The 15351-nt window shown below is 41.4% G+C and overlaps 1 protein-coding gene across 1 annotated transcript in view; it reads left to right on the top strand.

The window, feature by feature from the left end:
- Positions 1–15351, top strand: part of pip5kl1 (phosphatidylinositol-4-phosphate 5-kinase-like 1) — a 35849-nt gene continuing 20498 nt past the window's right edge. Inside the window, 10 exon segments of the mRNA XM_034096197.2 lie at positions 1–235; positions 4046–4262; positions 10491–10541; positions 11370–11407; positions 11409–11522; positions 11797–11921; positions 12996–13053; positions 13124–13178; positions 13980–14097; positions 14713–14875. Coding sequence (XP_033952088.2) covers positions 39–235; positions 4046–4262; positions 10491–10541; positions 11370–11407; positions 11409–11522; positions 11797–11921; positions 12996–13053; positions 13124–13178; positions 13980–14097; positions 14713–14875 — 1136 coding nt within the window. The 5' untranslated portion in view covers positions 1–38.

The following is a 15351-nucleotide window of genomic DNA, read 5'->3' as shown; positions in this document are numbered from 1 at the left end:
TCGAGGAGGGGAAATTTGAGAATTGAGGAGCCTTCCAAATGTCAGCAAACCGTCAGTCTGTCGACAAGCTGACACGTGACACACACACGCACACGCACACACACACACACACACACACACACACACACACACACACACACACACACACACACACACACACACACACGCGGAGACAGGACAGACGGAGCTCAGCGGCCACGCGACCCTCTCATCTAAAGTCCGTGAGCGCACTGAGGCAAGTAACGCTTTCTTTTCATGTTGGCTTTAAACTGCAGTGTAATGCATCCTTTGATAAATGCTGCTTATAGTTTTTTTACTGGGATGAACTTACTCATTATCACCAGTTGTGTCCACATATAGGCTACTGAGTCACAGTGTGTTTCCATTCAACACTGAGGCACATGAAAAATGCTCCGAACTGATATATGTTCTTGTGACTAATGCATCTGTCACTGCATCGCGCCTCATTGCACAGAACGGCTTCATTAGTATAAAGTACAATGCTAAGTCAGAAGAAGAAGAACAATGACTCACCATCAGCCATGACTCTGTAAAGTGAACTAGTCAGTGTGTTGTGTGAAATATTATATAAGTACAGATTGATAAACTCCTTCACCCCTGTACAGAGGTGGGAAGTAACTGAGGTACTTGTACTTTACTCGAGTATTTCCATTTAATGCTTATTTATACTTTTACTTTACTCATTTTGGAGGCATTTTTACTCCACTACATAACATATGAGTTCTTCCTCCACATCTGCTCCAGTAGTGCTGTAAAAGGTGTTGGGGGCTTGGCCCACATTGAAGTTCCACGTGTGATCCATGACTGAACAGGCTTTGTGTGGTCAGCAGCTGCACACTCAGCATCCCTGCTTTATGTGTTGATGGCAGGACAACGACATGTTGTTGGACCTCATGTCAAACGCTCGGGGAACGCAATGGTCCCATTTTACCACACATTTCCAGTGGGGTGGTGTGTTGCTACTTTGTACTTCTACTCCACTACAGTTCAGAGGTACATGGTGTACTTTTACTCCACTACATGTATCTAATCCCTTTAGTTACTTCACAGATGTGGATGAATGATGTGAAATATAACCAAGTGTTGAATCAGACTTTAGTTCCACCTGGAGTAAATCCACCAGCTACCCTGCAGTCTACAAAGTACTTCAGACTAGCTGCACCTTCACCAGCTTTGAGAACACTTTCATGATCAATCATTATAAAACATATCATATATATTATTCTGAAATGGACCAATCTGCACAACGACTACTTTTACTGTCTTTCACTATATTTAGATGAGAATACTTTTCTACTTTCACTTGAGGAACATTTTGAATGCAGGACTTTTACTGTAACAGAGTCTTCCTACACTCTGGTACTTCTACTTTTACTAAAGTACAAGATCTGGGTACTTCTACTTTTACTCAAGTACAAGACCTGAGTACTTCTACTTTTACTCAAGTACAAGACCTGAGTACTTCTACTTTACTCAAGTACAAGACCTGAGTACTTCTACTTTTACTCAAGTACAAGATCTGAGTACTTCTACTTTTACTCAAGTACAAGATCTGAGTACTTCTACTTTTACTCAAGAACAAGATCTGAGTACTTCTTCCATTGCTGCAAATTGCTGTATTTGCAAATTTTTACATCATGTTCAAGCCACACATTCAATAAGTATCCAGTTTGAATATTCGGTCACTTATGAAACTCACTGGAACAAGAATATATGATTGGAACTTTGGATCATATCAGCCTATCAGCTAGGGTGTAAAGTGAGCCATCAAATGTTACACTGTGCAAACACATCCTCCAGTCTCTCTCAATAACTAGCTCTGGCCTGAGGCACGCAGCATTTCTTCAGAAGCAGCGTGCTGACAGTTTGCAGTCTGTCACGTTCTGGTTTCTGACCAGCTGCATGTCAGCTGCATGTCAGCTGTTTCTATGAGCATCCCTCTGCTCATTCTGACAGAATGTAAAACATGGTGAGCGCTTCTTATGAGGTTTCTGATGAGATGTATCGCTGACTGTTAAACCAAAGTCTAATATCACAGGCGTATATTTTAGAATTCCTGGAAACAACACTATTCTAGTAGTAGCCTACAAATGAGACATTTAGTGAACATACGTTTATTAACGAGAAGCCAATCGTTTTGATAAAGTAGCGTGTTTTTTTAATTGAGATGTGCAGTATTGTGTTTGGAACACACGATTTAGCTTAAAGAACCGATTACAAATTGTATTACTAACTTATAAAGCACTAAACGGTTTGGGAGCCCAATATATATCCGACATGCTGCTCTGTCACGAGCCCCCCAGAGCTCTGAGATCCCCGGGGGGGGGGGGGGGGGGGGGGGCTAGCTCATTGTTCCCGGGTCAGAACCAAACGCACAGAAGCTGCTTTTAGTTTTGACGCGCTGCACATCTGGAAAAAACTCCCAGAAAACCTGAGGTCCTCACCAACCCTGAGTTCCTTTAAGTCGTGGTTAATAACATTTCTTTGTGCTGCTGCTTACCCAGAAGTCATTTAACTTAGTTTGATTATTACACCTCTTGCAGCATCATCTGTGTTTACAATGTAGATTCAAACTGCTTATTATCTCTTTTATGAATCTGTTATTCCATTGGGTTTATGTGTTGTGTTCTTTCTTTTGTCTTCTTTCTTAACTTTTGTTTGTTATGTTGATGTAAAGCACTTTGAATTGCCTCTGTGTCGGAAAATGTGCTGTAGAAATAAACGTACCTTACCTTGTGATGTTTGGGGGAGGAAGGTAATGGGACCGCAGAGACAGGCAGGCGAGACTGTAACTCCATCGTTGACCTTAAAGGTCACCCAGTCTGGAAAATCTGTTGAATTAGAAACAAAGCTCCGTCCGTTAGGTAGACCATTGTTTGAATCTGAAATGTAAAGAAGCCGCACTGGCTTGTGATTGGTCAGAATCAGATAGCTAAGGGCCCAGTTCCTCGCTAGCTGCATCTATATCAGGTGATATTAGTTAAATAACCACAGAACCTTCATGCACATACTTTGTGTTGGAGTATTCTATATGCTCGTTACCAAAAGAGTTAACTCAATGATACAAACATGGGTTAATGATTAGAGGAAAATTAGCTATTTATTTTGTTAAAGTTTCAGCTATTCTGTTTACAGTTCTGTCATCAGATTATTTAATACCATTTGTTAAAACATTGTTGTTTCTTTTGATGTGAAATATTATGTATTTAATTTAAATAAAAAGCAATGTTAGTTTTGTTAACAATTTGTTTAGTTAGTTTACCTTGTTTTTTTCTCCAAAAGAACCGATAAGAGTACCGTTAAAAGACCGGACAGATAAGCGGTATCGATAAAAGTAGTAGTAAGCCTACCGTTAAAACCTTAACGATACCCATCCCTAGTCATGTGGATGTCAGTTTTACACACATGCTGAGGCCGCCGTGCCTATATTTTAGTTTTCACTGCTAATTTATGCTTATGTTCAATTAGTGCATTAAAAAATCATTAAAATCATTAAAGAAGTTTCAGCTCAGACCCCACGCTTAATATGTCTCCCCCTGGCCCACCTACATTTCTCCAGGCCCACCCACACAATAATTCCTGGCTACGCCACTGATCTGACCCGATATGCACACGGTGCAACCACCCTAAAGAATCCAAGGCGTTAACATAAAGTCAACGTATATAAATAAAACCCAAGGCGGCATCCACAACAACATCAGCCCTTTTTCTCTTGAAATCAGCAGTCTTTGTTCCAGAACATCGATGTTCAAAGATGTGTTCAAATGTTCAAATCCATCAGGCTAGACTCTCGAGCGGCCCATCAAACAGGGACTGCTTTTGTTTCACCGCCAAATGCAAAGTGAAGCTGTGAGCATCGCTGGAAACATGGGGAAGGGCTTTAAAGGCTTGTTGCTATGGAACTAACCAATGACAGACCAGACTGACTTACAAAAGGTGTCATGCTTTTCTGGTAATTACCCGTCCTCTTGTGTGTTATGAAGCTTCAGCGTCATATGTTCTGTGTTGCTGTCTCTGTACCTAGGATGGAGATGTCAGCGGCTGACGGTAGCCTGGGGAGGTCTGCCCACCGCCAGCGCTCTTGCACGGTGAAGAGGAAGAGGTGGGGGGGTTTGAGGCAGCAGTGGAAGCTTCTGGGCCTGTTTGAGATCGATGAGCAGCACGAGTTCTACAGCCTGACCTGCATGATGAAGGAGGGTCTGGCAGCAGCCTCCCAAAGAACCATTGATAATGCACCAAGAGTGAGTAGAAAGTGGTCCTGTGAATATAAGCAGTTCGATGAAAACAGATATATTTTTAATTGCTTGTAACCCACTCCAATGAAAAAAAAACAGTAAGTTACTGCACAGTACTGTATTTGCCACACATTTATCACAGATTGCGTTATAATCATCTTCTTTTGGAGGGGGGCCACAGGGGGTTCCAAGCTCATTGGGCACTGGACCCTGTTGCTCCCCCTCCTCTCCCTAGAACCTGCATAAGTCCCGCATATCTTAATAATGGCGTGTGTCAAGATGTAATAGATGCATGCTCATATAGGAAGAGTGGATCCAGATGTGGGACCAGGGCCTCTGGTCACAACGACATTACTAAAATGTGGGCTGGCTTTACGTTGAACTCCTGGCAACATCCTGCCCAACCAACCGATAGCCCCCTATCAGAAACGTCACTGTATCAGAAACAATGCGTGACGTGTTTTGGAAGTAATATGGTCTGTGTTTACATCAGTAAGCATCGCTAACACTGCACTGAGAGAGTGTGTAAAGAAGCCAGGTATAAAAGGTACTGTCCTTGTGGTAAACCCGCGAGAGAGAAAGCGTTATAGGTCCATACTGTTTCAGAAATAATGCTTGATGTGGTTTGGAACCTAATATGGCGTTTAATCACGACAGCGTTGAGCTGAGTTTCTGCTGACAGCCTTCTCTTCACAGAGATCACTGCTTGCATGCAGACGCTCCAAAGGGGCGTGGCCAGAAGCAGCTCCAAGGGGGCTTCAACTCGAGCGTCATATTCGCGTGACGCGATCTCGCGGTAGCCAATCAGCGGTGAAGATCTCAGCCTGCCGTCACTGACGTTCAACCAGAAAACATCAGCCGTTAGCTGTTAGCAGTTAGCACTCAGAGCTCACAGCTCCTCATATCTGTTCAGAAACTGGACAAAAGATAAACAAGTACAAACCACAGACTGCCTGTGTCATGGCGAATACAGTTGCTGGTTTATTTATGTCTGTAGGCCGTTGTTGTGAGTGTGGACGGAGTATATACAACGTTAGCTTACCCTGGTCGACCCGATCTTCATTCAGAAAACACACATTTTAAAAGTTTTCCGCCTGCCGTCTGTCTGCAGACTTGTCAAAGCATTAATTCATGGTTTCTACTAACCGGTATCAGTATGTTGTTACTTCGGCATCATTTAGAAACGTGTATTACAATTAAATCACGGTAAAATATGTTCATTTTGTCGTAGTTGTAGCTCCCGAGCCAGCGCGTCTTGTTTGAATGACACGAGTAAACACAGCTGGCAGCCGAAGTGAAACTCGAGCGTTTAGAGCGATGCGAATATTCGCATCGCGTCCGGTGTGAGCGCAGCATAACAGGGCTGAAATATTGGGATATGAGGCATGGCTACAATGGGTGATCTGTTTAGTATTTTGAGCATTACACTTTTGCTCAAGGGCACCACGGCAGGGCCCAGGAGGTGAACTGGGACCTCTCCAAGCACCAGTCCACACTCCATATTTAGGTCTGGTCGGGGACTTGAACCGGCAACCATGCGGCTCACATTCCAAGCCCCTACTGACTGAGCCACTGCCTCTTTCCATTATTAGTTGATATTGTATTGTACTTTATTATTATGGTGGCTTTTCTTATGACATTATTGTTTCTAACGTAAAACATTTGTAGCCAGTATTTGCAGTCAGCTTTATAAAACGTAATTTGTAGATTTGGACGTAACTTATTTGTGCTACATTATGTTTGAATGAAGGAACAACACCAAGGTTTATTTTCCTACAGAATTGAATGTAGGGGCAATTATCTTCTCTCTGAGCCTTAACACCTAGAAATCTTTTGTAACCTACATCTGTATAAGATGTTGTGACGTTCAGACATTGATATGAAACATTGTGAAAGAGCTTCCTCTAACAAGTGATTTTCCTCCTTTATGGGAAAATGAACAAATAGCATGGCTGAAAAGAATCCCCTCATAAACAAGGCTTGGAGAGCGGTATGCAGTCCACCCTGCTGCTGAATGAACGGTCACATGACCTTAATCCCAACCAACACACTGCTGAGTCAGCTGGCTGTTGCATGACAACAACTATTGTGTTGTATCGGCAGAGTCCCTAAAACACAACAGAACACAACACCCCCCTCCCCACACACAAACACGCCGAATATTACTTTTGACATACAGTTGCTAAAGATTCTTTACCCCTTCCCTTTTTTTAATACATTACTTCGTTCAAATATAACAGATAAAGTTTAATTTTGACATCAATTTTCACACAATTCCTGGTTATGTGGTTTTGTCCACAGTATTCACTGTTACATGTTGTGATATGTGTAATATGTAATATAAAGCGCTTTGAGCATTCGGAAAAGCGCACTAATAAATGTAATGAATTTTTATTATTATTATGTGACTAAAAATGTTGGTACCTGGCTGCAGGGATTAGACACAGGAACACTATGTTTTAAGGTCCAACACAGATGATGTGTGATAAGATGGGCTCACAGGGAGGATGTCCAGTGGTGTTAGTAACTCAATCAATCAATCAATCAAAGTTTATTTATATAGCCCAATATCGCAAATCTTACATTTGTCTCAGTGGACTTTACAGTTTGTACAGAATATGAATACGAATAACTAGGTTAGTAGGTACATTTACTCTACTGTTCCAATACTCTATTAAATTACAATGTTGAAGTGCTTTACTTGAATATCACAAATATCGCAAATGGTATACTATTACTCCACTACATTTATTGAATACCTTGAGTTACTTTACAGATTTGGATTGATGATCAGAAATATAATCAACTCTTAAATCAGACTTTAGTTCCACCTGGAGTAAATCCACAAGCTACCCCTGCAGTATACAAAGTCATTCAAACTAGCTGCACCTTCACCAGCTTTGAGAACACTTTAATGATTTTACTTTTACTTACATAAGTACTACTATTACTACTACTACTAACATTTTGAATGCAGGACTTTTACTCGTAACAGAGTATTCCTACACTCTGGTACTTCTACTTTTATTTACAGGTCCCATGTCATGGCCATTTCCTACTGATCATAATTCCATTGTTGAGGTCTACTAGAATAGATTTACATTGTGCAATATTCCAAAATCACATTGGTTTCTCACAGCATCTCTGAATAGTATATGTATTCACTCTCTGTCCTAAACGGCTTGTTGGAGCTCCTGCCCCCCCCTCCCTATGAGCCCACTGTGCTCTGATTGGTCAGCTCGCCCACTCTGTTCTGATTAGTCCACCACCGTTACAGCGGAACATCAGTGATTATGTGTTACAATGGCATTTGTTAGCAACCAGAAAATGACACCAGTAATGACAAACAGATGAGAATGCTGCGTGGGGTCTGGGTACCGTGTTGGCGGGACGTTGCGTGGCTCGCTGCTGTGAGGAGCGGACAGTGTGAGCTGGGTTACTGGTGGTTGCTGCGTGGGGTGAGGGGGCTGCAGCACCCCCATCTGCGAGGCTCCACTCGCACCCGCACCCCAAACGCGGCGCACCTACAGTGTAAGCGTGCCACAGTTTCGCCGCTGCGAGGCTCCACTAGCACCCCCCCCCCCCAGCACGTCACAGTTTCACCACAGAGTGTGCGTGTGTGAGGAGCTCCACGGATTGGTCCATTTAGGTATGGGCACGTCACTGTACCCAGCAAGAAAGAAAAAAATCTCCAACGAGGCGTTCTGGGACAGGTATTTTCTGTGTTAGAGTTTTACTCCCTACAGGGTGTACTTTGAGGGTTTGTGACTTTGCAGACCGTTTACATGCACAAAAACCTTCATAACACACAAGAGGACGGGTAGTACCCGGAAAAGCATGACATGGGACCTTTAAGTACAAGATCTGAATACTTCTCCCACTTCTGGTCGGGACTCGGTAAAGTTCCTCTCACGGATGTGTCTTCGTGAACGTGGGCCATGTGATGTTGGGAAAAGGTCTCAAGAACGTAGAGTTTTGTCCATCAGACTGCCAGACAGTGAGGCATGTTTTTATCATAATCTACTGTTATACATATTACTAGACCGACGACAAAACTGGGTGGGACCTTCGGCAAACAGTTCTAAATTGGTTTGAATCCTACTTAAAGGACAGAAAAAATGTTGTTTCTATAGATAAATACACATCTGAGTTGACAAATATGACATGTGGGGTACCTCAAGGCTCCATCTTGGGGCCTCTTCTCTTTAACATCTACATGCTACCACTAGCTCAGATAATGAAAAACAACAAAATAAGTATCCATAGCTATGCGGATGACCACACGCATTTACATAACCAGTTCACCAGGAGACTATGCTCCAATTCAAACACTGAGTAAGTGCATTAAACAAATCAATGACTGGATGTGTCAGAACTTTCTCCAATTAAACAAAGACAAAACGGAGGTAATGGTTTTTGGAGCCAAGGCAGAACGTATAAAAGTTAGCGCTGAGCTTCAGTCTGCAATGTTCAAACCAACAGATAAATCCAGAAATCTAGGTGTAGTCATGGACTCTGACCTGAGTTTCAACAGTCACATTAAACAGTTACTAAATCAGCCTACTATCACCTAAAGAATATATCTAGGATTAAAAGACTAATGTCACAGCAGGATTTGGAAAAACTTGTCCATGCTTTTATCTTCAGTAGACTGGACTACTGCAATGGTGTCTTTACAGGTCTCACTAAACAATCTATTACAAAGCTGCAGCTAATTTCAGCCCTGTTTATTTGTAACAGGGATGAAATAGAGGGATATGAGGCATGGCTACAATGGGTGATCTGTTTAGTATTTTGAGCATTACACTTTTCCTCAAGGGCACCACGGCAGGGCCCAGGAGGTGAACTGGGACCTCTCCAAGCATCATCCACACTCCATATTTAGGTCTGTCGGGGACTTGAACCGGCGACCATGCGGCTCACATTCCAAACCCCTACTGACTGAGCCACTGCCTCTTTCCATTATTAGTTTATATTGTATTGTATTTTATTATTATGGTGGCTTTTCTTATGACATTATTGTTTCTAACGTAACACATTTTTAGCCAGTATTTGCAGTCAGCTTTATAAAACGTAATTGTAGATTTGGACGTAACATATTTGTGCTACATTATGTTTGAATGAAGGAACAAGCTCTATGTTTAAAGAAAATACTTTAGTGTATTATCAGAAAAATGAATGAAGGAAAGGTAATGTTGCAGCATGGTCTACATTAGAAGTTCTAATCCATAAATTGAATTCCTAGTTGTTTTGAGGGTAGCCATGGTTACAGTGGTCAAAGCAAGTGTGTCAGCATGTCCCAACATTGTCATACTTATACATCTATTTAAGCAGATACTGGTATCTGTTAAGAGAGGAGACACAATCATGCTGTTTTCATTATTTGATTAGCTGTAAATGAACACAGTTTTGATACCAGAACGGCTTCAGTTTGTATCTGCTCATGTTCAATGAAATCCACACTCAATCATGGAGTGCTGCAAGGTTCTGTCCTTGGACCCATTTGCTTCTCTCTATATATGTTGTCATTAGGAAATATTATAAGGAACTATTTATCATTAAATACTGACAAAAAAAGTGGCAGAGAGCAGGCACATGTCAGCACTCAGTGGGCCTTTGTGGAGCATGTGTTGCTGCAGATCACATGTGGCTTGAACTCACTCTAGCTGGATTTCTAGCTACGCTCGTGTCAGTCCACCACTTTGGATCCATCCTTAGTTGTTGGTCCCTGAGGATGAATCCTAATGACTCAGATGATCCTCTGATGCCACCAGCAGGTCATGGTTTTCACTCTTCCTGTGAATATCATCATGAGACTACAGTTCTGCTGCTACTACTGCTCTGTCGCTAATCGCTAGTCAATTGTACTTGTATTGACTTGTTTTCTGTGTTGTGATATGTTATTATGGGGCATGGAAAATGATGTCCCATCGTACTTATTAACAACATTTTTGGATTTCTTTTTTCAGCCAGGCATTTTGAATCTTTCATTTGGCCACAGTGCTTAGTCAGCAGGGATTATTGATTTGCAGCAGCTATAGTGTTTGTATTAAGTTCCATTCCTCTTTTCAATACTTAGTTTCTATACAATGAATTTACTTTATGTATATACTGTATCTAAAACCTGCAGTTATATGTACAACAGTTACTGTATATATACCTTGATTTAGCTTAATGATTAAATAACGAATCCTTCTAATCTTAATGGCATCTCTGCACTTTCTCCCGCTCTAGAATGAACTGTCTGATGAGGATTACAGATCAGAGGTCACTCAGATTCATAAGGTAGGTGGATGATGTGTCTCCATCACTAACAGGCCTCAAATTCATTATTCTTGTTTTCACCACAGTATATAGTTAGCAGGCTTGGGGAGTAACTGATTACATGTCATGACGTAATCAGGATACAAAAAAGATAACATTATTCAATAGATTACTAACAGGATGACAGTGTTGCAATATTTTGAAATAAAGATGGATATATTCTAGGTAGACTAACTGAATTTTCTTATGGGTTATATTGAAGCTACTTAATTCTTCTTTAGTTTTAAATACAGGTATTTTTAATGCAGTAGGGCGGACACCTGATTTATTAAACTAAAATACAGTTTGCTTTGATTAATGTTAAAATACATTAAAGCTTAAACAAATATTTGTTAGATATTACTGTTACTTACATTTAAATGAAGTATCTTTGTTCCTTCTTTTCTAAGGTTACACTGTCATACATTAAAGTAAAAAAAACATCTTATTGATATTATTTTCCTCTTTTTTTTATATATTTCATTTAATTTGATGTTGAGGTCATCCAAAACTAACAAAAGTAATCAGATAACATCACTTTTATATTTTGATACTCAGAGTAGGTTACTGATTACATTTATTGTGGATGTTACATTTTAAAGTAACACTCCAAACCCTGGTGTGTGTGTGTGTGTGTGTGTGTGTGGTGTGTGTGTGTGTGGTGTGTGTGTGTGTGTGTGTGTGTGTGTGTGTGTGTGTGTGTGTGTGTGGTGTGTGTGTGTGTGTGGTGTGTGTGGTGTGTGTGTGTGTGTGTGTGTGTGTGTGTGTGTGTGTGTGTGTGTGTGTGTGTGTGTGTGTGTGTGTGTGTAGGACTTCACTATGGAGACCTTTGCGGGCCCGGTGTTCTCCCTCTGCGGGGGCTCTGGGGGTCTCGGAGCAGGAGTACCAGCAGTCTCTGAGCTCCAGCAGCTGCTACCTGCAGTTCATCAGCAACTCCAAGAGCAAGGCCGACTTCTTCCTCACGTGAGTCACCTTCCAACTCAATAACACACATGATGGTTCCTCTGAGTCACTTATATTTTTGATTAGAATCACAACGGAACCACTCAATATGCTGAGTCACTGTAATGCTTCTTTCATCTCAGAGCAGAGGGACAGATTACATCACGACTGAGTATTTGGTGTTAGTAAATATGAGACAAAAATAGATGTAACAAATGTGTTGTCTTCTTTCTTTGAGTGGCTAGTTGGATAACTGATACAGAAATGTTCTCACTTGGTGCTCTTGAACTTTCAGGAATGATAAACGCTTCTTTTTGAAGACGCAGAACAAAAGGGAAATCAAATTCCTTCTGAGCAACCTGAAGATCTACATGGAACATCTGAAGAGATTCCCCCACTCACTGCTGGTGAAGTTCCTAGGTACACACACTCACACAGACGCACACGCTCACACACCATCACAGATGGTTTTGGGCCAAGATACTGTATCTAAACAAAGCAGAGTAAGAACTCTGAGGCTAGCTAACTGCAATATACTGTTGGTTTTCATTTGCAGATTTTATTTTATTGAAAATAGTCTTGAGGCAATATTATGTGATGATCAGTCATTTTGCAAATCAAGCACCTCCCCTGTTTCAGAGTGCAGTTCACTTTTACACCGCTGTTGTACATTTGGATGGATGTATTTGTGCATGTGTCACGATTATGTTACAATCAAAAAAACGATTGCATGGAACACTTTGCTAACACAATAAGCACGTGCAACAACACAAACACACAAGACACATATATTACTTCATAACAACCAACGGCAGCCTTTATTAGCGCTCGCCAGCGATGAGAAGCCAGACCCAGATTTACTCCCGCTCCGTCCCTTCGCCTGTTCCTATCTTAGCGTGTCCTTACGTCTTCTTTGTCTCCCCACATCTGCCAAGAAGTCCCACCATTTAGCGTTTAGTTACCAGAAAGCCTCACACACTTTTGCCTCTGAGATTGTTCAACCAACCATTCGTGTAATCTCACATTCTCGATGGAAAACCTTGATGCAACAATGTATAAATACTCCATGAATACTTTGTATACATGAAACATTTTCTAATTCAAAGTCCTACATGTAAGCAGCGTGTTACGGTTGTAGCTGCTGCAGACGGACCTATGTAAACCCTTTATATACCCGGCTGTTTATTGCTGCGGTATCAACCTAGGCGGGGGCTCCCCTCAAAAGGCTCCCATAAATCCTGAAGGGCCATGAGATGATAAATGGGAGAGGAAACGTAGAGCACTGATATACTATATATCTAGTTTAGGGCCATAAGCCAACAGCTCATTCAGAATTGGATAAGAGAAGTCACCAAGTCAGTCAAATACATCAGTAGTTTAAAGAAGCAGCACAATGAAGTACAGCTACCACCTCGACAACATTGTACTGTATATGACAATACATCAGATAATCTTTTGCTTTGGACTGAGTTGATTTCTCCCTGTTTTTTCAAGGTGTTCATAGGATCAAAGTCCCACACAGGCGGAAGGTACAGAAACATTTTAATTACTGGTTGGTGGTTGTTATTAAGCCGTTTAGAAACCTTGGGAAGCACTCACTTTGTTTCACTTGTCCTTTGCAGAAAATACTTCATTGTAATGCAAAAGTGTGTTTATAATCCTGATGATCGACTCAATGCAGGTAAAGCCTGATCTGATGGCCCACAGGTCGACATATGAGTGGAATGAGTGTCAGAAACAGGGACGGGACAGTGTGTGTGCAGGGGCGCTGTGGTGTCTCGTCAATTGTGTTTGTTTTATGTCTGTCATTATCACGTTTAGTCAGGTATTTATGTCTTTCCAAGTCTAGTCAGGTTGTAGAGTCAGGTTTTCATGTTACTTCACGTCTTGTCTGTCTATTTATGTCTGTCATCTCTAGTCAAGTCCCCATGTTTCATGTCATGTCTCGTTTTCCCATTCCTGTTTTATTTTGTTACTTACTTCTGTCTTTCTTTTCAGACCTTGTTACTTCCTCACTTTGGGTGTTTTCCCGCCATCGTCAGCGTCTGCCCCGCCCCTGATTGTTTCCACCTCATGCTTAAATAGTCCTTGTCTCCCTTGTCTTGTGCCAGTTCGTCTGTTTCAGTGTGCTTCATATGTCCAGAGGACCCAGTGGATACCAGAGAGGAGAGTTTTGTTTTGTTTGATATCAAGAGTTTTGTTTTGTCCTCGCAAGAGTGATTTTTGTTAATACTTTGGTTTATTTTTCTCATTAAAATATGAGTCGTTGCATTTGAGTCCAGTGTTTTTGTACCCCGTTCTAACAGGCGCCGCAGGGATTTTGGGCCCCATGAAAAGATATCAAATTGGTTACTTAAAAATGATTTTCTTAATGTTCTAAAATTGTCTGGGCCCCTGTAAGTCCGGGCCCTTAGAATCGTCCTAACTTTTCACCCCTTACGGCGCCCCTGTGTGTGTGGGTTGATGTGTGTTTGTGTGGCCAGGTACGACATTAAGGGCTGCGAGGTGAGCCGTTGGACGGAGCCTGCGCCGGAGGGGAGCCACATCATCGTGGTTCTCAAAGACCTCAACTTTGAAGGGCAGTACATCTCTCTGGGTACAGAATGCGCTGTTAATGTGTGCTGTGCAAGCGTCAAACCACAAATGAAAGACAACGACCCCCCGTGTTGAGACGTCCAAAAAAGAAAAGGGAAGAAATAAGCCTGTTTTCAGCCAGATACAAAGCTAATTTCATTCATGACAACTGTACAGAGAGGGAATTTCAATATGACTTTACCGTTTATACAAGCTTCAGATTATGATTACAAAAATAATCTGATGAATTTTATGTATAAAGCCACAGTATTATTCAAATGATTCTAATGAGCTCTGTCTTTACGAGCTACAAAACCAAAAGTGATACGTATATTAATCTACCAATTGATATAATACCATAATAAAATCTTCCTTTTTGTTATTATGAAATGGGCAATTCTGAAATATGACTAATATTACTTATTTTACTTGAAGTACTTTCTGATACTAATACTTTTATACTTTTTCCTTCAATGTTAATGCGCCAATATTGGTCATATGAGGTTGTGTAAGGGTACAGAGAGCATGTTTAACCCCCATCAGGACAGCAGTAGATTGTACACTGTCCCATTCCTTTTCATCTGAATGTACTATCTAAAATCACATTCATTTACACATCAACTGTATGTGTGTGCAGAGCGGCAGCGGGCCTGGCTCCTGCAGCAGGTGGAGATCGACACACACTTCCTGCAGAGGCTCAATGTGCTGGACTACAGTCTCCTGCTGGCCCATCAGCCCTTGCACCACGACGAGCGCCACCAGAGTCTCTCCTTCGCCTCCCTCATCATGAGAGCCAAGAAGTCAGTGTCTTTAAGCTGTTGTCCACATGTTGTGGCCCTGTTTCGGTGGTTCATCATTAGTACAGGACTGCTATCAGTCTTTCAAATGTTAGTTGTTAAAAGATTACATACCCAATGAGTTGATAAGTGAAGAAGTTATTGATGGCTATCTTGATGATCAATTATTCATATCATTAATTTATTAAGTTACAAGACTGAAGCTCCATTCTGGTAACAACACATGTGAAGATTGAACGTGAAATATTTCCTGTAATTTAACTCCTCATTGCGAATGTGGTTTTTACCATGGTGAAACGGCAGTACATTCAGCAGGACCAACACAGACTGTTATTACTGGAATAACAGGAACTGTGTAATGAGTGGGCCACATCAAACAAATCTGTTAGTCACAGTTCAAAGCTTTTTTATTTTTGTATTTCCTCCAATAGTGACAAAGACAACGGCAACAAGGCTGTCGGAAAAAGTGATTTAATCCC

This window comes from Pseudochaenichthys georgianus, chromosome 12 (genome assembly GCF_902827115.2).
Source record: "Pseudochaenichthys georgianus chromosome 12, fPseGeo1.2, whole genome shotgun sequence".
In the NCBI taxonomy this organism is placed as follows: Eukaryota; Metazoa; Chordata; class Actinopteri; order Perciformes; family Channichthyidae; genus Pseudochaenichthys; species Pseudochaenichthys georgianus.
This window is presented reverse-complemented; position numbering and strand designations above follow the sequence as displayed.